This window comes from Bos mutus, chromosome 5 (genome assembly GCF_027580195.1).
Source record: "Bos mutus isolate GX-2022 chromosome 5, NWIPB_WYAK_1.1, whole genome shotgun sequence".
NCBI classification, from domain to species: domain Eukaryota; kingdom Metazoa; phylum Chordata; class Mammalia; order Artiodactyla; family Bovidae; genus Bos; species Bos mutus.
Window position 1 is genome coordinate 99224667 of NC_091621.1, and position 21591 is coordinate 99246257.

The following is a 21591-nucleotide window of genomic DNA, read 5'->3' on the forward strand; positions in this document are numbered from 1 at the left end:
AAGCCAAATAGCTCTCAGCACTTTCCTGGAGGGTCTAGAAGGGGAGACAGCTGCAGGCCTGGGGCGCAGAGGGGTGACATTCAGGTATTATTTCATCATGATTTGTTATTTAACACCTCATTTCCAGGAAGTGGCCCAGAGTAGGGGAAAGATCAGGGAGTCAGACACCAGGGCTTGGAGTCAGACACCCCACTTATCTGCTACGTAACCTTTTGTGACTGGCTTAGCCACTCTGGGCTTCAGTTTTTCCATCTGCAAAATGGGGCTGGTTGCCAGCACCAGACATTCATATTGCATTGATAAAAAGGAGGCTAGGAAATCCCTGGACTGAGTTGTTGCTAAAACATTCTAGCTCTCAGTCTCCTCCTCTGTTCAATGGGTGCAGAACCTTGAAAGGCATTTGGAAGTTAAGCAAGAAAATACAAGTAGAGTGTCTACACAGAGAGGACCTGAGGAAGAGGAATGCATGGGGACAATGTTCCTCACATCCCAGAGACCAGAGGATTAAAGGGAGTGATATCTATGAACTGTCTTGTGCAGACACTACATGAATACTAGTTTTTATCTCCTTCCTCTGCCCCTAAGATACTTTGAACAGTAGGGACACAAGAAGGCTGGTGCTCCTTGGAGGGCAGTCCCTGGCTCAACACAGAGCTGACTCAGGGCTTCTAGGCAGGGAGGGCCAAGTAAATGAATTGCATTAATGTTGTGGAAAGCTTTGCTGTTGAGAACGAGGAGCAAGGAAAAAGCATCCCCTGAATGGAAGAGAAGCCAAGGCTAGGAAATCCTGACGGCAGGAGGAATTGTTTTATAGAAACATTTATGCCATGTACGCACCCCAGTTCCATCTGAGGGTACAGCCTTGGGGTGGGGTTTAGGTAGTGAAACGTCCTTCTCTCCTCTGACACCAGATGCAAAGGTAGGGGTTCCAGCTGGCCACCCGGGGTGAGCCATCCTGAAGCATGCTTCCCGCCTTTGGGAGCTGGCTCAGGGCCCACTTTGAATTACTGGTACCTGGCATTATGATCCTGCTCCTCCAAAAGGCAGAGGTGCTGTCTTACTTCTCTGCAAGGCCAACATTCAGCAAAGGCTCCCTTGCAAATGCCAGGCTGTGTCCAACCCTGGTCTGTTTCCTTGCCAGGATGCCCATGGCCAAGGCCCCCCAAGCGGCTGGCGGGCAGGGTGATGGAGGTGATGGCGAAGAGGCAGAGCCGGAAGGGATGTTCAAGGCCCCCAAGGATGCGAAGAGAAAAGTCCGAGACTACCTCCGCCTGGCTCCCCTGTGGCTGGCTCTGGTCATGTTGGCTTCAGTGGGGGTCCTGCTCTGGTATTTCCTAGGTAACTGCATGGGCCCCTGGGAGAGGCACATGGGGAGGACTTAGGGTGGTCGAAAGGGCACAGCAGGACAGACCAGGATTCCAGGCTCAGCGACACCTTGAAACTCACTGTGTGACTTGGACATGCACTTCTCTTGGAGTCTCCCTTCCTGTCTTGTTAGATGGTAGTGCAAGATCCTTTCTGGAGCCAAGTGCCCCTAACTCCCAGCAGCTGAGGAAGAAGTGCTCTTCCAGTTCTTGTAAACTGACAAGCTGGAGTATAAGCATTGCCTCCCTTGCCCACAGCCCTCCTGGGTTGCCCTGGGCTTGGAGCCAGCTGGTTCAGTTGGAGGAGGCCCAGTGGTGCTGGTGGTGCCTGACACCAATTAGTGTTTCTGCTCACTTGAGTCCAACCTGGGAGCTCTTCTGGGCGGGGGGACCTTGGCTCTATCATCTCTGAGTCTCCAGGACCCAGCATGAGTTGGGATGAAGGGGAGGGGCACCCAGGACTCAGGTGTCCAGGGCGGTGTCCATGTATGCCGATGGCTTTATACCCCAGCCTGAGCACACCTGGAATTCAACCCAGAGGGAAATGGGGGCAAGAATGTCTGGAGCAGCTGTGTCTCCCCATGTCCTGAATTTAGGCCTTCCGTTTCTGGTATCACAGCTCTCAATCAGTCTGTTGGGGCCCCACGAGCAACTAGCCTATATTCTGGGTCCATTCGTCCATCCTTCTTTCATTCATTCATTCAGTACTGACCACCTCCTATACACCAGCCTTGTGCAGGTTCTGGAGACAGTCCCTGCCCTCAGCATAAAGTCTGCCAAGTGTTAGGACAGAGCAAGCTGAGGGGACCCAACAGAACCCTAGCAGGGACAGTCCACTTTACCCAAGAGATCAGAGATCTCCCATTATGCACTCTGCAAAAGTTAGACCATTTTCTTACTGATTGCATCTCCTGGTGGAATTTCAGGTCCATTGAAAGGAATGGGGACCCACTTTGGAGCAGCCACTGGGGAGAGCAGCCTACGCCCGACTCCAAAGGGAGTTGAGGTAGGGGGTGTTCTAGAACCAGCCCCTGGGTCAAAGCTGTTAGGAAGCCTGGGTCTGAAGCTCACCCACTTGCCATGATGTTAGGTGGATTGTGATTCTGCTCAAAACCGAGCAACGCAGGCTAAGAGTAGAAGCTGTGTGCATTTCACCACCGGCAGGAAGCCAGCTTCCCAAATAGCACAGGGCTGCCGAGGCCTCCTTAGGCTGCAGGATAATTAGTCTTCAGGGAAAACTGCAGAGCACCAAGCTGCGGCAGTGGGGCTGGTGGGGGGCGTGGGGGTGGGGCAGGAACTCACCTGCCGATTGTCTTCACAGCGTCTGATTTCTCCTGGTTAGACTTCTGGAGTGAATCACTCCACTGGGGGCACAGGATGCTCCATGGGGCTGAGGACCCAGAGGGTGAGAGCTCCTTCCAGCTGGGGGAAGGCAACCCTCTCCCCAGAGGGACGCAGGTAGAAGAGCACTTTAGGAGATGTTTGAATAGTTTCTCCCATCCTGGGCCAGGCAGTGCTCTGGATATTGGGCACTGGGGAGGGGATGGACTACAGACATGCCCTGTCTGGTCTGGAAGGGGAGATGGACAAGAGGCCTATTACACTGGAGCAGGATAAGCCTGAAGTGAGGAGCAAACGTCTGGCTAAGTGGCAGCCTGACCCAGTGGCCCAGAAGAGGATGCGGTGAGGGCCGGCTTCCCAAGCCCAGTGGGCCCTGGGCTGGTCCACTCAGATCCGGGTAGCAGGGCCTTTCATGCTGCCCAGCTGTATTGCCCTGGTCCTTTCCCTCTCCTGCTGTCTTCTCAAACTCTCCCATATCCCCCACCCACTCTGCCTCCTGCTTCAACAAGAAAATGGAACCACTCAGAAGAGAAGCCCCATAGATGCCCTCCCAGCTGTACCCATGTGCTCTGCCCTCCACCATCCGCATGGGTGAACCAGCCCTGCCTTATCTAAAGCCAGTTGTGGGACGTCCCTGATAGTTCTGTGGTTAAACTCTGGGCTCCCAGTGCAGAGGGCGCAGGTTCGATTCCTGGTCGGAGAACCAGATCCCACATGCTGTGTGGTGCGTCAGGAAGTGGGGAGCAAACCAACCAAACAAAAAGCCTTGTAAAGCCTGCTGTCCTCCCAGCCTGGATCCCAGCCCCTCTGCCCATGCGGTGGCCCGGCTCCAGCCACGTCCCCCTCTCTCCTCTGGGGGCACCATCCATCAGTGTACAGTGCTTCTCTTTGCTCTGGTACTCAGTCCCTCTGGTCTCCCCACCCCCTGCCAGCCATTACTCAGATTCCTTTTGTAGCAAACTCCTAGTGTTTCAAAATGCTGTGCCCTCCAGTTCCATACCTCTGTCTGGTACCCTTTCCAATCTGACTCCCTGTCCCCCACCCGCCCATAACCCCAAGAGTACTTGTCACGGTCACTGCTGAATCCAGTGGCCAGTCCTCATGGCATTTGACCTGCAGGCAGCACTTGACTGGGTACCTCATCCCCTCCTCCTCGAAACACTTTCCTCGCTTGGCTTCCGGGGCACCCACACTTTCTTTGTCCTCAGCTTATGATGGCTTCTCCTCTGTGTCTTTGCTGTTGGAGGGACTCTCCTCCTCTCTGCCTCCATTTATGCCCATATCCTCTGATGATTCCCAAATTTGCATTTCCAGCCCTTGAGCTCCACTGTGCACCAGGAAGGTGGGCTGGGGGTGGGAGGGGGACAGGGGCAGGCGCTGCTCCTCCTGCAGGATGTCTAAGGGTATTTCAGACCTTACTGAGAGTTAACTCTTTTATAAATTGTCATTCTACCTTTGGAGTATATTTTGAAGGGGGCTTTAACTTCTTAATTGATTTGTACCAGTTGTTAACATAAAATGATATTGAACTATTGATTTTCCATGTCTCTGAGGCAATGTATCTTTATAGACAAGTGTTTCAGAAGTTTGAGATTTTGAGAAATGATTGTAACTTTATCGTATCATCATTAGTGACCTGGACTTCGCTGGCGGTCCTGTGGTTAAGACTATTTCCACTGCAGGAGGTTTTGGTTCAATCCCTGGTCAGGGAAGTTCTGCATACCTAGCAGTGTGCCAAAAAATAAAATAAAATAGAAAATCATGACCTAAGAAAATCCTTTAAAATTGAAAAAAAATGGAGAGAACATCCCAGGAGGTGGTCATTTTATCCTTCCTATGTTCCCTCCTCTTTCTTTTACTGCCCAACCTCAATTTGCCAGCCAGCAAGCCCAAAATATACCCTGACACCAATCACTTCTCTCTTCCCTGCACAGCCTGGTCAGGCTCCCTTGGACCACTCACACTGGCACGGCTGCAGGAGCCTCCTGTAGGTCCGCGTGCTTTTGCCCTGGCCTTCTTACAGCCTGTTCTCAACACAAAGGCAGAGGGATTGTTTTATAAAGTAAATCAAATCATCAGACTTCTTTGCTTAAAGCCTGCCATGGCTCGCATCTCACTCAGAGCAAAAATCAAAGTCCTTCCTGGGTTGCCCTGTGTGACCCTTCCTCCACCATCTTATCTCCTCCTGCTTTCCCCTCGTTCAAACCTTTGCTGTTCCTCAAACACAGCAGACAAGCTCCTGCCTCAGGGCCTTTGCACTTGCCAGTCTGCTGCCTGGAATGCTCTTTCCGTAGGTTAACATCCACTTGACCAACACCACTTCCCTCCTCTCTGGCCTGCATGTTGCAGCCCACAGCAACGCTTGATTTCTATACCACTTAACACCTCTAATATGTTATGTCCTGTGTTCGCTATCTATTGTCTGCCTTTCTTGTTAGACTACAAGCTGTTAAGGACAGGTTTGGCTTTTGTGTTGTTGTTATCTGTTCACTGTCCTACTGGTATATTCCCATGTACTCTAGGCCAGTCCCTAAACATAGCAGGTTCTCAATAAATATGCATTGAATGAATGAATAAATGACTGAATAAGGCTAGAAAGTCCAGGCTATGAATCTGTTGTCTTCACATCAGTCAAAATGATCTTTGCAAAACGGAAATCTGATGACATCATCCCTGATTTTAAACCTTTCATGGTTTCCCTTGTTCATCAGGGAAAGACCAAAATCCCGCCCTGTTGATGTCTCAGCCTCTTATTACCCCTGTCTGATTGCTCCACCAAACAGGCTCTTGGCCCTGGTCCTTAACATGACCCCCATTGTGGAGATTTTGCATATGCTATTCCTTCTGCCCTGACGATACTCTGCTGCTTCCCCTCTTCTTAATTTATTCTCCATCCCTCCTGTCTCAGATGGAGCGTCACCCTGGCCTAGGGTTTGCCATGAACCCTTAAGAGCACCTCGTGCTTCTCCTTTAAGACATCCTGGCAGATGAACCCACAGGCTGTACGGCTACTGGGGGAAAGTCTATCTTACCCATCTCTGTCAGGTCCATGTGGGGAGACCTGTCTGTCTTGGTTTACTAGTGTACCCCTCATAGTAGGTGCAGCTTGGACCACTCAGTGGACAACACAGAGGTGCTAAATCAAGAACTTGACCTTCTGGGCCCAAGATGGGTTTCTTGGTATCCATGTCCTGGACTAATCACTGGGTCAACTTCTGCCTGGGAGCCCCTGGGACACCACCCACCTGTGGGCCTCTGTCCTCCCTGGCTCTGTGCGGCCAATTTGTCACTACACAAACTCTGAATGACAACGACAAAGACAATGGCAGTGATGATGGTGCCTTGGAGGCCCAAGGTGCTGGAGGCTGTGCTGAGGGTTCGGGGTGGCAGGAGAAGGAGTAGGGGATTCAGGAACCATCCCCATCTACTCCATTGGTTAACCTTTGCTGGTTTCTTCCTGGGCAGGGTACAAGGCAGAGGTGACAGTCAGCCAGGTGTACTCAGGCAGCCTCCGCGTGCTCAATCGCCACTTCTCCCAGGACCTTGCCCGCCGGGAGTCCAGTGCCTTCCGCAGTGAAACTGCCAAAGCTCAGAAGATGGTAGGAAGGATGGCAGGGATGAGAAGGGAGAGGGGAGGGGCCTGATCATGTCCAGGCAGTGGGTGAATCCATCCAGAACACTCATTAGGATCAGAGTCCTGCTCTAGGCATCATGGAAGGGAGACGGTGCAGACTGGTGGGAAAGCAAGTGGACTCTAGGGTCAAACTGCACTTGGATTAAATCCTGATTTTGCCACTTAGTAGAAGCATGACCTTTGAAAATTAGGGCAGCGTAAGGATGCTGCCAGGACCTTCCCACACCCCTTTTCCTCCTAACAATGGCTTACTGCACTGGGGATGGTCTCCCTCACAGCCAGCACCCTGTCCAGCAGGGCGGGCTGGAAGTGCTGAGGAGTAATTCCCAGCAGCAACCCTCAGGCACAAGAGACAGAGAAGGTGGATCCCTCAGCTCTTGGTGAGAGCAGTTCTGAAGATGCTCCCACAGTCTCTCAGGCTTCTTTCATAGCTCAGTTGGTAAAGAATCTGCCTGCAATGTAGGAGACCCGGGTTCAATCCCTGGGTCGCAAAGACCCCCTGAAGAAGGGAATGGCAACCCACTCCGGTATTCTTGCCTGGAGAATCCCATGGACAGAGGAGCCTGGTAGGTTCCTAGTCCATGGGGTCGTAAGAGTCAGCCATGACTTAATGATCAAACCACCACCTCCATCACAGTCTCTCAGAGATCCCTGCTGGATCTGCTCCTCAGCCACCCATAGCTCTGCCCAGAACCTTCGCAGCCATGTTGGCTGCCTTCCTGCCTATCTCCTTCCCCACTGATGTGCCTTGGAATCACCTGGAAATAAACCACTTGCCTCAGGACCTGCTTCGGGGAGACCCACCCAAGACTCTCTTTCCTTTTCTGCAGAGTGGAGTAATAACTACAGTGCCTGTCTGCAGGGTTGTCGTGGGGTTAAAATGAGAGCATGTGGATGTTAGCTCTGTGCTATTCAGAGCTCTTTAAGAACCCACGATCCTGCATTCCACCCCACAGCAGCACTGCCATTGAACATGTGCGAAGACCAACTGTCTGAGCCCCAGTGGCTGTGGTTGGGCCTAAGGAGGGGACTCAGAAGCCCAGGGGGAGCTTCTCAGAGTCAAGGAGTGATTTGATGGAGGGGGAGAAGCCACTGGTAATCTAGTCAAGTTCAGAGCTAGTGGAAGGGGCAGGCAGATTCTTTACCACTGAGCCACCAGGGAAGCCCGGCTATGTGCAGGGGGAGGGAAATAAAAACTGAATGAGGTTTGTTCCCTGTCATGGTCATTACTCACCATGTGACCATGGGCAAGCCTCTCTATCCTATAGATTCCTCAGTCAAGGAGGGCTGTGGGAGGGTCAAACGGTATCCCAGGGTAGGAGAGGGTTTCTGCAGAGAGTCATGAGGGGACTCTGATTGTTTTCCCTCTTTTTAGCTCAAGGAGCTCATTGCCAGCACCCCTAGGTACTTACTACAACTCCAGTGCCGTCTACTCCTTTGGGTGAGTCTTCTTGAGCACCCCCCACCCTCATCAGCCTTTGCTAGAGCCTTTGACTCGGAGAATGGGAGGGGATGCTGTAGGCTTCTGATGCAACGCCTTCATGTTTTAAAATGGGGAAACTGAGACACAGAGAGGAAATTTGGATTCCTGCATGTGACCTCCCTTCAATGAACTTGGTTTTCTCATCTGTAGAATGAAAACAATGGTGTGGCAGGGATTATACTAGACAGTGACTGTGGTGTCTTTATCAAGGGCCTGACAGGTATCAGAAGAGACCATGGAGCAGTAGTAGGGGTGGGGAGTGCAGTGGTCCCATTGACTTATAACAGAGTCTGTGGTATATTACCTAACCTCTCACGCCTCAATTTCCTCATCTGTGAAATGGGTGCGGGTCTCCAGAGCTCCTCCCTCAGAGGGTGTTAGGGATGTCTGGCTCAATGCCCATCACATGAGCCATAGTTGCCGCCCCCTCTAACTCTCACCAGGAGCAGGGGGCTGGGTGGGGCCCACACTCCAGGCTCCTCCCCCAGCCCTTCTCACTTCCACCTGCCCCAGGGAGGGACCATTCACGTGCTTCTTCTGGTTCATCCTCCAAATCCCGGAGCACCGCCGGCCAATGCTGAGCCCCGACGTGGTGCGGGCCCTGCTGGCGGAGGAGCTGCTGTCTGCGGTCAACAGCTCGGCCCCCGCTCCCTATCGGACCGAGTATGAGGTGGACCCCGAGGGCCTGGTGATCCTGGGTCAGTACTGGAGACGAGGAACATGGGACAGTCTGGCGAGGCCCGGCAAGCCTGCCTCCAGGGATGGCTCCTCCCACCCCCCAACCCCAGTGGCCAGGAGCCAGGACTGAGGGGTGGGTCATGGGGGACGGTGGGCAGTCAGGGTCAATCTCAGACAGGCTCTGATAGTCTCTTCTATTTTTATTTTCATTTCATTTATTTATTCTCTCTGCTCATTTGTTTGTTCGTTTCCTTTTAACAGAAGCCAGCGTGAAAGACATAGTTGCACTGAATTCCACGCTGGGTACGCCACTTTGGTTTTTCCTCCCCACTTTCCTCAAAAGTTGGTATTTTTCTCGTTTGGCTGAGTGTCAGGGGTCCACACGGCTTCTCTGGGTGCAAGGGGCACTGGTCTGGGATCACCCAAGGGGCATGATAATATAGACTCAGTGACAGGTCCTGAGCAGGGCTGGGGGCCTCTGGGAGGAGGAAGTGTTGTGCACATGTGAACAAAGTGTGTATTTGCACAAAAGTGTGTGTGTTTCATGTGTGGGGTGTGAGTGAGTAGCAGATTTAGTTGCACATCAATGTGACTCTGCTTTTCTCTCATGGAATTCCATTTCTTCTGTTTTGAAATCTTATGTTTCCACTGATGGTAGAAAATAATCTTGTCGATTTGAGGTATATCAGTCACTTTGGCTTTGAAACTTGGTCTTGGGAGCTATTTCTGTCACAGGTAAGGATACTCCCTCCATCTTTTCCTTCCCTTTCTCCGCCAGTCGGGCTAATCTGTCCTCTCCTCCCACCCCATCCCCATGCCCTATTGCTAGAGTCATCTTGTGCTTCTCCAAGAGGCTCCAGTCTTCCTGAGCCCTGGGAAGCAAAGCACCAGCAGGGCCACCAAGGAGTGCTGTCCACATCGTAGGCTGTTGTGACTACTGACTTCTGGAATTAGGCAGTGCACCGCCTGGGCTACTACCGTACCCTGTGGCTCTGAGCAAGATCTCTTAAATTCCCAGATTCTTCCTCTTCTACCTAGGGAGGCAGAGTTGAAATCCTGGTTGTACCTTCTCTGACCTTCCTGTCCCTCCATGTGGCTGGTCAAAGGCTTATTTCCTTGGTGGATGGAGGTGATGGGGTCAAAGGACAGTTTTCAAATACTTAAAATCATGATTCTCATACAAAGATATGAGCACATGTCAAAGATTTGTTTAACTCACCGATGAGGGAAGCAGTAGGATTTTCCCTCATGACTAAAGGAGAGCACAATAAATTAATCTGTCTATATTTATTGATATGCATCATCTAACACTGCATTGGTGCACACATTGCCCTTATCCTTGGTCTCAAACAGGCCTTTCCATTGCACTTGCCTGTGCTGAGTGTTCACATGTCCCCAGCTTTCTGGCAGTTGCTTTATAATCGTCCCTATTTGGTTCAGTACATGCCTAGAGCCCCTGCCCTCCCAGAGCACAGTGTCTCATGGGGCAAGGATGACAATTCATGTCCTCTAAGTAGGCTTTGGGGGCACTTTCTCCCTGCCAGGCCCCACACTGGCTCTGGAGACACCAGCTGACCGTGTCTTCACCCTGCCCTCAGAGGAGCTCTGAGCCCCATGAGGGAGACAACCACATACACAGAATCTCACAGCACCAAGTGCCAGGGCAAGAATAGAGGTCCCGGGGGCAGTGCAGAAAGGGAACCATTCTGCCCTGGGACAGAGGTGGACCCCCGGGGCTGTGATCCAAAGCAGAGGAAGGGATGTGTCTCTAGAGGGAGGAAGGGGTGCTTCTGACTAGAGAGGTCCTAGAAGGCTTCCTGGAGGAGGGAGGCTCAGAATTGGGGGATAGGGAGGAATCTGTCAGATCCAGCGGGGAAAGGACACTCTGGGTATAGGGAGGAGCATGAGCAAAGGGCAGCGAGAATACACAGGAGCTTCATTTACTTTCTCCCAGGCTCCCTAAAGGTGTTTCTGATGATCAACAGAGACCAGCACTCCCCTAATCAGCTTCATACAAAAAAGTAATTATTAAAGCGGCAAAAGCAAGCATCAGCTTGGAGCAAGATTCAAAGAATACAAGTACCTGGGAACAGCCAGACACCTTTCCCCAGGTTCCCTCTCCCTTCCCCTTGGCAATGTCAGAGGTTTCTCCCTGGAGAGATCAGCTCCACAGCTGGGGTCAGGATGGCCGGGGGTCATCAGGAGGAGGGAGCTGAGCAAGTGGTAGCAGTCAGAGCAAAGCCTGTTCCTTCACCTCCATGCCCTTCCTGGTTCTCAGAACCACGCAGAGAAGGAGGTGGGACAGGGATTAGCATTATGTCCATTTGACAGAACTCAGAGTGACTGAACAACTGATAGGAAGTCACACAGCAGTGAGAGGTGGTGCCAGGACAATCGTACAGAGTGTGAACTCCCTGCACACCAGGCTGCCTCTCACATCCGGGGCTCGTTCCCACATCCCTTCTGCTTAGCTCAAGGTGAGGTTTAAATGACATACTTACGGCCCAGGTTCACTGCTGGTCCTTGGAGCCTAAGTCAAGCACACTGTAGGTGCCCATCAACTATGATGAATGAGTGAATGGTATAGGTGATACTGCTGTGCAAGGTCTAGCACTGCAGTCAAAGCTCATGGAGAACCGCAAGAGAGGAAGCACAGTGGGGGTGTGATGGAGAAGGAGGTGTGGACGAGGGCAGCCAGCGGGACAGGTTACATCTGAGCCTCAAGTGTGACCAACTGAAGGGTGAGAAGTCAAAGAGTTTCTTCCCAGCTCCACCTTCTCCCTTTCCCCAACACCTACCTAAAGAAGAATGGTCACTACCTGTATTGAGCACCTGCTATGTGCAAGGCTTCCCAGGTGGCTCAGTGGTAGAGAATCTGCCTGCAATGCAGAAGACCTGGGTTCGATCCCTGGGCCAGGAAGATTCTCTGGAGAAGGAAATGGTAACCTACTCTAGTATTTTTGCCTAGAGAATTCCTTGGACAGAGGAGCCTTGTGGGCCACAGTCCATGGGATCGCAAAGAGTTGGACACGACTGAAGCGACTGAGCATGCATGCATGTGCAAGGCACTATGCTGAGTGTTCAAACATGCACCCTCCTTAAGCTTTGTGACAACCTAGCAAGGATCACTACTGCCTCCATTCTATAGAGGAAAAAACTGAGGCCCAAGAAAGATCAGGTGAACCTAGATTTGCCTGGCCCAGGTCTGTAAAATGGGGACAATAATAGAAACTATTTCATGGAACCATTTAATGAAATGGTGAGTGTACGACACTTGGTTCACTTCTGGGCATGTATCAAAATGCCTGCTAAGTGCAATCTGTTTCATTCGTGCTGTTTGATGATCACTAGCTTGAGCTGGCAGTGGCACCCCACTCCAGTACTCTTGCCTGGAAAATCCCATGGACAGAGGAGCCTGGTAGGCTACAGTCCATGGGGTCGCTAAGAATCGGACACGACTGAGCGACTTCACTTTCACTTTTCACTTTCATGCATTGCAGAAGGAAATGGCAACCAACTCCAGTGTTCTTGCCTGGAGAATCCCAGGGACGGGGGAGCCTGGTGGGCTGCTGTCTATGGGGTCGCACAGGGTCGGACACAACTGAAGCGACTTAGCAGCAGCAGCAGCAGCAGCAGCTTGAGCTGACTTCCTCTACTTGGCTGCCTCCCAGCCCCACTGGAACACATTCCCTTCTCTCCATCCAAAATGCAGCCTTGAGCCCGCTCCCCTTATTGCTTCCCCTTATTGCTGGTCTCCTGGTTTCCTTGGCATTGCTCTCAGTAGCCAGAGGAATCTGTGACCCAAGCCCAATCGTGTCCCGTCCTTACCTAACCTTCCATGGCTCTCATGGCTGCAGGACCAAAAGGCTTCTCTCTTGGGCATGAGGGGGACCCTGCCTCCCTCCTCCAGCTTGCCCTCCTGCCTCCAAGTCCTCTGCCCACCCTAGCCTGCAGCCCTTTGCTCACTCTGTGACGCACCTCCCACTCTCCACTGGACTTCCCTGAGATCCCTCACTTCCGAGATATCCCCCCACCCCCCGTAGTGTCTATATATTTCCCTGCTGTTCTCGTTACGCTCGGGCAGCTGACCAAATCTTTCTCTAGCATTTACCTGGTCTGGTGAGCTCAGTGAGCGTGAAGGGAATGAATGAATGAACAAATGAATGTATGTGTGGATGAGGAGGCTGGGGATGGAAGCAGTGGGGAAACAGGAAGCTGGGACAGAGGGCCTCTGGGCTCTCCCCACCCCACCCCTGCCTGGGTGAGGACCTGATGGGGCTGCCCCCCAACCGGGTCCCTCCTCCCAGCTAACAGGGGTCAGGGGGCCTGTCCCTCTCCCTACTCCAGGCTGCTACCGCTACAGCTACGTGGGCCAGGGCCAGGCCCTCCGGCTGAAGGGGCCCGACACCCTGGCCTCCAGCTGCCTGTGGCACCTTCAGGGCCCCCAGGATCTCATGCTCAAACTCCGGCTCGAGTGGAAGCTGGCTGACTGCCGGGACCGGCTGGCCATGTATGACGTGGCGGGGCCTCTCGAGAGGAGGCTCATCACCTCGTGAGTCCCTGGGAAGGTGGTGGGGGGAAGGTTGGGAAGGGGGTGATGGTGTGCGGTCAAAGCCACACCCAGTGTTCTGAGACAAGGGGCTGGGTGCCCCTGGGCCCTATATTTGGCATCTGGGAGACAGGCCAGAGGGAGATAGCGAGAGAAGAGTGGAAGTGCCTGTGTACTTTGGGCAACCCCCTTCCCCTCCCCCAGCCTGTTTTCCCATCTGTAACAAAGCAGTTGTACTAGGCGATCTCTAAGCTCAGCTCTGGGAGGTGACATGATCTTGTAAGAATGCTCTGAAGGCTGGCAGTCCCTGACTTCCAACCCTACGCTACTGCTTCCTAGCTGTGTGCCCTAAGGCAAGTTACTTTGCCTTTCTGAACCTCAGTTTGCTCACCTGTAAAATGGGTGCACAGCCATTCCTACCTTGCAGGGTTATTGAGAGGATTTCAATCAGATCTGGGTCAAGATCTTTACACACAGTAATGCTGTCCACTATTACCATACATTTGATGTATCCATTAAAGCTCCAGCAGCTGCTGGCCATTATTACTTATTATTATGTACAGTCTAGCTGGGGCTAGGCCACAAAGGGCATGGAATGCAAGGGATAATCTGATCTTTAATACTTGGTAAGTGGGGAACTAATGGAAAGTTCTTGAGCAGAAGAGAAGAACTTTAGGATAAGATGTGGAATGCAGAAGACAGGCAAGTAGTGGGCCATGGGGAGACCACGAAGGGGCTGGAAATGGCATTGGCCTCCAGGAGCCTGATCACCTTCCCACAGGGTGAGGGTGGGGCAGGGGACTACAGGAGGTTGGGGGAGACCCTGGGGCACCGGGCTGCTGCCTCTCTGTCCTGCGTGGGCACCAGCTTCCAAGCCCAGTGAGGGTGCAACCTGCATGTTTAGGTCCAGAGCAGTCCTGCAGGGTGAGCTGAGTGAGGTTCTCCCTGGCCCCCTCCCGCAGGGCCTCTCTGATTCTCCAGGCTCTGAGGCTGCCTTCTCATCTGCGGCCCCAACTCACTGCCATGTGCTGACCGCAGTCTGGGGTGTGTGTAGGCTGGGTTCCTGGAGGGCTCTGGGAAGCAGAGAAGCCAGACACCAGCTGATTTCCAGGCCTGATGAGGGTGGGGACACTTCAGGGCTTTCCCTGGGGCTTCTCCAATTGTGCCCTTCAGCCTGCTACTGGAGAGGGGATCTGACTGCGGTCTCAGGCCCTCAGAGAAGGTGTAAAACGGTGGATCAGACAGGACCAGGGGACCCTCAGACTTGCCCCCCATACCAGGAGAGGTGTACTTTAGTGGCGGTGGGAACACGGAGCGAGGGGCGTAGGGTGGTAGGGGGAACTGGTGGGGTCTCCAGCAACCTTCACCTCGTTTTAGTTGCAACAAGGGCTCAGCTGCTTAAGTAAATAAAAAAGAAGAAATCCCCAATATTACAAGTGAGGATTAAAGGCAACCTCTTATATCTTATCTCCCACCTCCTGAAGGAGACGAGTAGTGGAGGCGGGGAGTAGTGTAGGAGGGTGGGGGGGCCCCCCAGCAGTGAGAACAAGCAAGAGGACCAGGCAGATGTGAGCACCTCCTGGGCAAGCTGAGGCCAGGGGAAAGGACCCTTCCAGGACCCTGGGGAACCAAGACTCTTCTGGGGAAATTTCTGGGATTGCTCACTCTTCCCTCGCCAGCTGCAGGGTTCCCAGGGCTGGTGTGGATGGTGCTTCTGAGGCTGTGCTTGAGGTTTCTCGCATTTGCCTGGGTGCCTGCAGTCCCCCCATTGCCGTCCATTCACACTGGTCAAGTTCAAAGCTGGCACAGGGAAGGAAGGCAGTACCTCCCTGCTGGATGCTGGCGCACCCCATCCAGGGGAGGCAGGGTTACTAGCTTCCTAGGAATTGGTCTCCTGATGAGCACGGCTCCAGAGAATTCTGAGTCAAGAGGAAGTTTGGCAGAGGTTGGCCAAGAGTGAGGGACGGGGAAGCCTGGAGCATCCTGCCCTGAAATGGGTTGAACGGGGGCACAGACATTGCGGGACTGCCAGCCGCTATCACAGGCAGTGCCCAGCATGGGTCTGTCTGTGCTGTGGACCCAGAGAGGGGCCTTGGCAGCTTCATGAGCCTCAGTTTCCCCACCTGGTAACCAAGCAGTTAACCTTGACAATCCCTGAAGAACTTTATCATGGTTGACATTCCTCTGAGTCTAGAATTCTAAGATATGGTTATTTCTCCTGTGCTTCCCCCAAGCCAAGCTCTGGGTAGAGTTCTGGGGTACCCAGGGGATCATCAGGCTGTACACCTGTCTTCTCTCTGTTCCAGCCAGGAGAGCCAGGAGTTAGGTATGGTCAGCCAGAGGGTATGGCCCCCATAGGTGCCAGTCTGGTCTCCTTACAGGGCATAGGATGGGCACTCAGGGGTCACAGGGATTCTGAGGGGGCTGCAGGGGTGCTGTGGGACAGGAGTCAGCAGTCACAGTGGAATTGTAAGCTCCAGAAGTCTGGGAAACCCCTTGTCTTCTCTCCTCTGAGGAGCTGGACTGACCCTTATAGGGCCTCTGGTCAGCCCCCTGGCCAGAGAGGGTTAGACACCTGCCTAAGGACACACAGCAGCCTGGCCATAGACTCAGATGTACAGGCTCCCAGTCCCTCCTCATCTGTTCCTCTGGGCAGCCCACAGCCCTCCCGGATGTCCTTCCCAGGCCCCGCCCCTCCTCGTCACCCTTCTCTGTCCCACCAGGGTCTATGGCTGCAGTCGCCAGGAGCCCGTGGTGGAGGTCCTAGCCTCAGGTGCCATCATGGCGGTGGTCTGGAAGAAGGGCCTTCACAGCTACTACGACCCCTTTGTGCTCTCCGTGCAGCCTGTGACCATCCAGGGTGAGGGGTCAGGAGTCCTTCGGGGAGGAGAGGGGCTCAGCGGCAGAAGCCACGGGTGCTCCTTGGGCTTGCCTTCCCCTTCTCTGGTTGGAGATGGGATGGAGGAGGGAAAGTTCTGGAAGCATCTCTGGTCTCCAAACTCACACCCACGCCTCTGAGCTCCTTTATCTCTCTCTGTTCTGGCTCCATCACCCCCTCCCCTGCCCCCTGTGCTACCTCCCTCCTCCTCACCTCATCCTCTCTCCTGCCCTCTTGCAGAAAACTTGTGTCTGTCCTGCCTCCTCTCTTTTCTCTTCCTCCTTGGCTGTCTCCTCTCCCGGTTACCTCCCCTGCCCGTCCTTCCTCTGTGCGCACCCTGGCAGAGTGTGGACAGTGGGGTCCCCCAGACAACCCTCTCACACTAAAGGTCAGCGCATTTGTCCCCAGAGACGGCAGGGAAGGGGTGTTCAGAGGCGGGCAATTCATGGGAAAGGGTGCCTGGGCTGCCCCTCTGAGCCTTCCCTACTCTCTCCTGCTTCTGAAACCCCCTCCACCACCTGCTTTCTCAGGAAGAGCGGGCCCCACCCTTTATCACCATCAATTATCATCCATCAGCTGCCTCTGGGCAGACAAAGCAAAACCTGAAGTTTCCTGGGCTCCGTGGAGGGACGGTTAAACGCCAAGGACATACAACCTGCCCCCTTTCCCTTCCTCTGCTGTCAGTCTCAATCTCCTCACCCACTTCCCCCTCCCTCCCCTGGTTCCACCTGTTTGCTCTCCTGTTGGTCACCCAGATCCACAGATGACCCTCTGGGAGTCTCTGGGGTTGAAGAAGTGCCAGAGTTGGCCCGTTCTCATGGGCGTCTCTGATATAGCTCTATGGGGAGGGGAAGGAGGGCTTTCCCTGGCTGCATGGGAGGTGTCGGGGCAGCTGGGGACACAGCTGCTCCCCATCCCTCACCCTCTCACTGTGTGACCTCATCCAAGTTGCTGCTCTTGTCTGAACCTCATCATCTTTGAAAACGAGAATGGTTCTTTCTCCCCAGTCCCTGTAACCGTGAGGCTGGCACAGCAGTGAACACGTCCAGTAAACGGTCAAGGGCTACACAGCTGATGTCAGTAGCGAACATTTACTGAGCATTTAATACATGCCATGTCTGTGTAATCTGCTCAACTACCCTATGCAGTATGTACTTTTATTGTCCCCATTTCACAGAGGGGGAAACTGAGGCCCAAGTTCATGCGTTCACACTCAGTCTTCAGGTTGTACTGTTTAGTGGCAGTCAGGATGGTGGGTTTCAGCTGCCCCCCACCTGCTGGCAGGTGCAGTTGGACGGGGCTGAGGAACCCTCTGTAACTTCTGTTCTCTGGGCCCAGCCTGTGAGGTGAACCTGACCCTGGAGGGCCGGCTGGAGCCACAGGGCGTCCTCAGCACACCGTACTTCCCCAGCTACTACTCACCCAGCACCCACTGCTCCTGGCACTTGACGGTGAGCCCACCTACCCTCTGCCCACGGCACCCTATAGACCTCCAGGGACCCCAGCTGGGAGGGAAGCACTGTTCTGCCTCTGACCCAGGCTGCCCCCTGGCTACTAGTCCTCTGGGGTGGGTGGGATGGGTCCCTTGGCCATGGCGACACGTGATGGTTGAGTGACTGACAGACCTCAGCCCCAGCCAGCACTCTATGTTGGCAGGCCCCCTTCCTGCTTTGTGATCCTGGGAGATGGGGCCATCAGCCCGGCCACAGCCCACAGGCCCCCTGGTGACCAGCTCCTCTGTCCTAGGTGCCCTCTCTGGACTACGGCTTGGCCCTCTGGTTTGACGCCTATGCACTGCGGAGGCAGAAATACGACATGCCATGCACCCAGGGCCAGTGGACCATCCAAAACAGAAGGTACCCACCCCCTGGACCCCCTCCCTTTCTCTGCAGGTAACCTCCCTTGGGAGCTCAAGTGTGCAATCTCAGAGGGGCATCACGGGAAGAGAGCAGCGGTGGGGTTGGTCAGGCCTGTTGCCTTACCCTTGACCCCTGTCCACCTCCAGCCCCAGCCTCGCCTCCTGCCACTCAGAGGTCCCAGACACACATTCGTCATCAGTCACCTTGGATGCTGATCCTAGTTAGAGTGAAATGGTTTCATTGCTGTAGGTACTGTCACCCCATTGCCTGGCACCCCGAATCCTTAAATGAGATGATGCAGAGTCATAGGACTCAGCGGTGCTGGGACACCTTTCCTAAACCCACCCCAGTGCCATCCCTTATCCTGCTCCCCATTGTTGGTCAAAATAAAGCAGCTTCTGGGCCTCAACACTGCTTAGCCTGAGTCCACGCGACTTCTGCTAACCTGACCACTCTCCGAAGCCACCTGAGTCACCCGCATCCCCTGTGGGATGCCGGTCCTGCTCTCTGTCCTACCCTTGGCCCCCTGGTGACAGAGTTCCTGAGGAAGAATTGAGTCCTTTGGAGAGGTGGGCAGGACGCAGCAGAGCCAGGCCATCCTCTGGTCAGCGTGAATACAGTTTGATCAGTAGGATGAGGGGGGCTGGCCCCCTGAGGGCCACAGGTGGTCCTGGCAGTCGCAAAAGAGTGGGGTGGGTGGGAAGGTGGGAAATGGAGACATTGCAGATGAGTTTCCCCTGGTCTGGAGAGAGACAGAGAACTCGGCATTCAGGGAGGGGATGTGTACAATGGGAGGGGCTCTGTGCGGGAGCGTCCCATAGTGGGAGAGGATGGCTCAGGCACAGGTCGTAACCGGGAGGGAGGTAAGGCGGGAGGGGAGTAGGAGGCACGAAGGGCAGCAGAATAACATCCTGCCATGGCACCGTTGTTGCGGGGGTGGGGCAGAGGCTTGGGGAGAGAGAAGGGATCTCAAAGTAGCGTCGCAGAACTCGGGAACCCCCTCCCCACCTGGGGTCCAAGAATGCCCAAGAGAAGATTCTGCATCTCATCTCAGCTTGGCCTTCTGCTCTTCCTTCCAACCCTGAGATCCTAGGGGTCTATGAGAGGCTGGGATTCTAATGTGCAAGGTTCCTGATTTCTTGGTTTCATGGATTTTCAGTATCAAAGATTCCAATAGATTAAAATTGGAAAGTTCTGGGACTCTGGAATTCTTGGATTCTGGGGTTAGTGATCATGTTCACCCACGCTTGGGTTTTGCTTATTGGTTGATCCTATTGAAAAACATCAGCCAGACAAAGGGGGACAGGGATTTGACTACGCTCGTTGACTCGTCACCATCCTTTCCAGGGATTTGGGAAGCTATCAGGGACTGTGATTAAAAGGGAAAAGAAGACATGCCAAGGATGTGAGTTTGGGCCTGTGCTATTTGGGGGTGATGTCAAGTGGTGTGACTCTGGCCCTGTGCTTTTTGGAGAGCAGAAGGCATCTTGTCCCACAGGTCCCAGCATGTGGGTGGCCTTTCTGGGCATGACTGCCTTGATCTTTCATGGAGCTCCCTCAGGGCCCCTCCCCATCGGCTTGGGGCCACACAGATTGAGGATGACTGGGCTGACCCCCCACTCAGCATCAGGAGCCCACAGAGTGACCTTGAGAGTGGTCCTTGATTCATGGTTCTCTGAATGAGATTAATATCTTTTCCTGTTGCCTTCTTAACCCTAGAGGTGAATCTGATATCTCGAAGAGGAGCTAGGAAGACAGAAGGGCCCTGGGTCTGATGCTCCTTCACGTACCTCCCACCCCCAAGGCTATTCCATGGACTGGGAGGTGGTCCCTGGCATCAGGTGCCCCATCCCACCTGCTTGGTGTTCAGCACAGGGCATCAGTTCACTGGCCTGACAGCCTGTGATGTCAGCAGTATCATCATTCCATTTCCCTGAGAAGGAAATCAAGGCTCAGTGGGATTAAGTGGTACCCAAATGGGTCCAGAGTCGGGGCCCCTCTCCCAGGCACACCATGGGAACAGCGGGACACACGGTGGTCCACACCATGCTCCCCCGGAGGGCCTCCTTCCTGCCTCCCTGACGCAGCCAGGAAGGTTGGGCAGAGGTGGGGGCCCCAGGTGGTAGGACTTCATGAGTTGCCCTTGGGTTTCAAGGGTGGATCACAGATGGGGAGAGTTTTCATCAAAAGGAATGATGTTGCAATGGTGAAATTTCAGGCACTGTGACAGAATCTACCAAAATTGGAGGAGTCTGAGAAGGAAATGGCAATCCACTCCAGTACTATTGCCTGGAAAATCCCATGAACAGAGGAGCCTGGTAGGCTACAGTCCATGGGGTCGCAAAGAGTCGGACAAGACTGAGCGACTTCACTTTCACCCTCCCTAGTGTCTCAAAGCACCGTTGAGCTACAGAAAAGTGGGCTGGGCTGGCCGTTGAACCCTATCTTTACCCATTGTACAGGTAGAAAACTGAGGCCAAGGGAGGACTAAGGACTTGTCCTTTTATTATTATATTTATTGATTTATTATTTTTTGGCTGTGCTGGGTCTTCCTTGTGACGGCACACTGACTTCTCTTATTGTGGCACGTGGGATCTTAGTTCCTTGATCAGGGATCAAACCCACATCCCCTCCATTAGAAGGTAGGTTCTTAACCACTGGACCACCAGGGAAGTCCCTGGCCTCTTGTCCTTGTCTCTTTGTCTTGAAGTGGTGGCAAGGGACCCGGATGTAGCTGGGTGGCGGGTGGGGTGGGGAGGTGAAGCCCCACAGGGCCTGGCACTCCCACCCCGCTCTCTCTTCTGAAGCCTCTTCCACCTTGGCCATTGACAAGGAATGACAGAGGGGAGGCTGGGGTGATAAAGATGTGCTCGGGAAGCCTGTCCACCTGGTTTTGCATGTAACTCTGGGTACATCCCATTCTTATCTATAAAAAAAGGGGGTTAGGCCAGCCCAAGGCCCTAACTTTTTATTATTTACCTATCAGAAAGATGTCTCCCAATAAGTTGTGTTTATTAGTTCCTAATGAAATGTCATTCCAAGTTGGGCTGGAGAGGTAGAAAGAGTGTAGCTGTTGAAACAAGAAAGTAGGGTTCAAGTCCTGGCTCCTCTCCTTCTATTTGGCAAGGACTCACCTTTCTCAGCCTCAAGTAGCCCATCTAAAAAATGGGCATGAAGCAGACCTCCCATCCAGGGAAGAGTAACTGAAATGATGGGTAGAGGATGCTGGCTCCTGCAGGCTGGGATAAAGCCCAGTTCAAGAAGGCACCAACCATGCATTCAGAACTGGCTCCTGACTCTGCACCAGGCAGGCCCTGAGCTCGGGTGCCGTTTCCTTCATCCTCAGCAACCTGGCGAGGGAGCTGGCCCCACGCTGCCTTTATAGACCTATGAGGGGCTGAGACACAGAGAGGCAAAGGCGTTCCCACAAAATCACCCAGCTCATAACTAGAGAAAACAGAGTCGAGCGGGAAGATCCAGAGCATGCATGAGGGCGTGTGGGCCTGTGAGCATGTGTCTGTGAGAGTATGTGCGCTCACACTTGTGCAGTCTTTCCTCAGAGCCTTGGGGCAGCTGTGTCAGCTGTTCCCTCCCATGGCCACGGCGCCCTGCTAAGGGGACTGACCACTGCTGTGCCTCTCACCACATCTGAGAGCCACCCGGGAAGTCCCATCTGTCTTTGCAGACCTTTGTTAGGGTCAGGGTCCCTAGGAGAGACTCGTGGCCCCCTGCCCCGAGGCTCCTGCCCGCGTCTGAGTGCAAAAGGGGAGGCAGAAGTGTACCTCCAGATTACAAGCACTGGGCA

At 53.7% G+C, this 21591-nt stretch overlaps 1 protein-coding gene across 1 annotated transcript in view; it reads left to right on the forward strand.

The window, feature by feature from the left end:
- Positions 1-1142: 1142 nt before the first annotated feature.
- Positions 1143-21591, forward strand: part of TMPRSS6 (transmembrane serine protease 6) — a 33262-nt gene continuing 12813 nt past the window's right edge. Inside the window, 10 exon segments of the mRNA XM_005887451.3 lie at positions 1143-1338; positions 6171-6304; positions 7715-7737; positions 7739-7780; positions 8336-8520; positions 8762-8803; positions 12848-13052; positions 15773-15909; positions 17266-17378; positions 17674-17783. Of these exon segments, the coding sequence (XP_005887513.2) occupies positions 1143-1338; positions 6171-6304; positions 7715-7737; positions 7739-7780; positions 8336-8520; positions 8762-8803; positions 12848-13052; positions 15773-15909; positions 17266-17378; positions 17674-17783 (1187 nt within the window).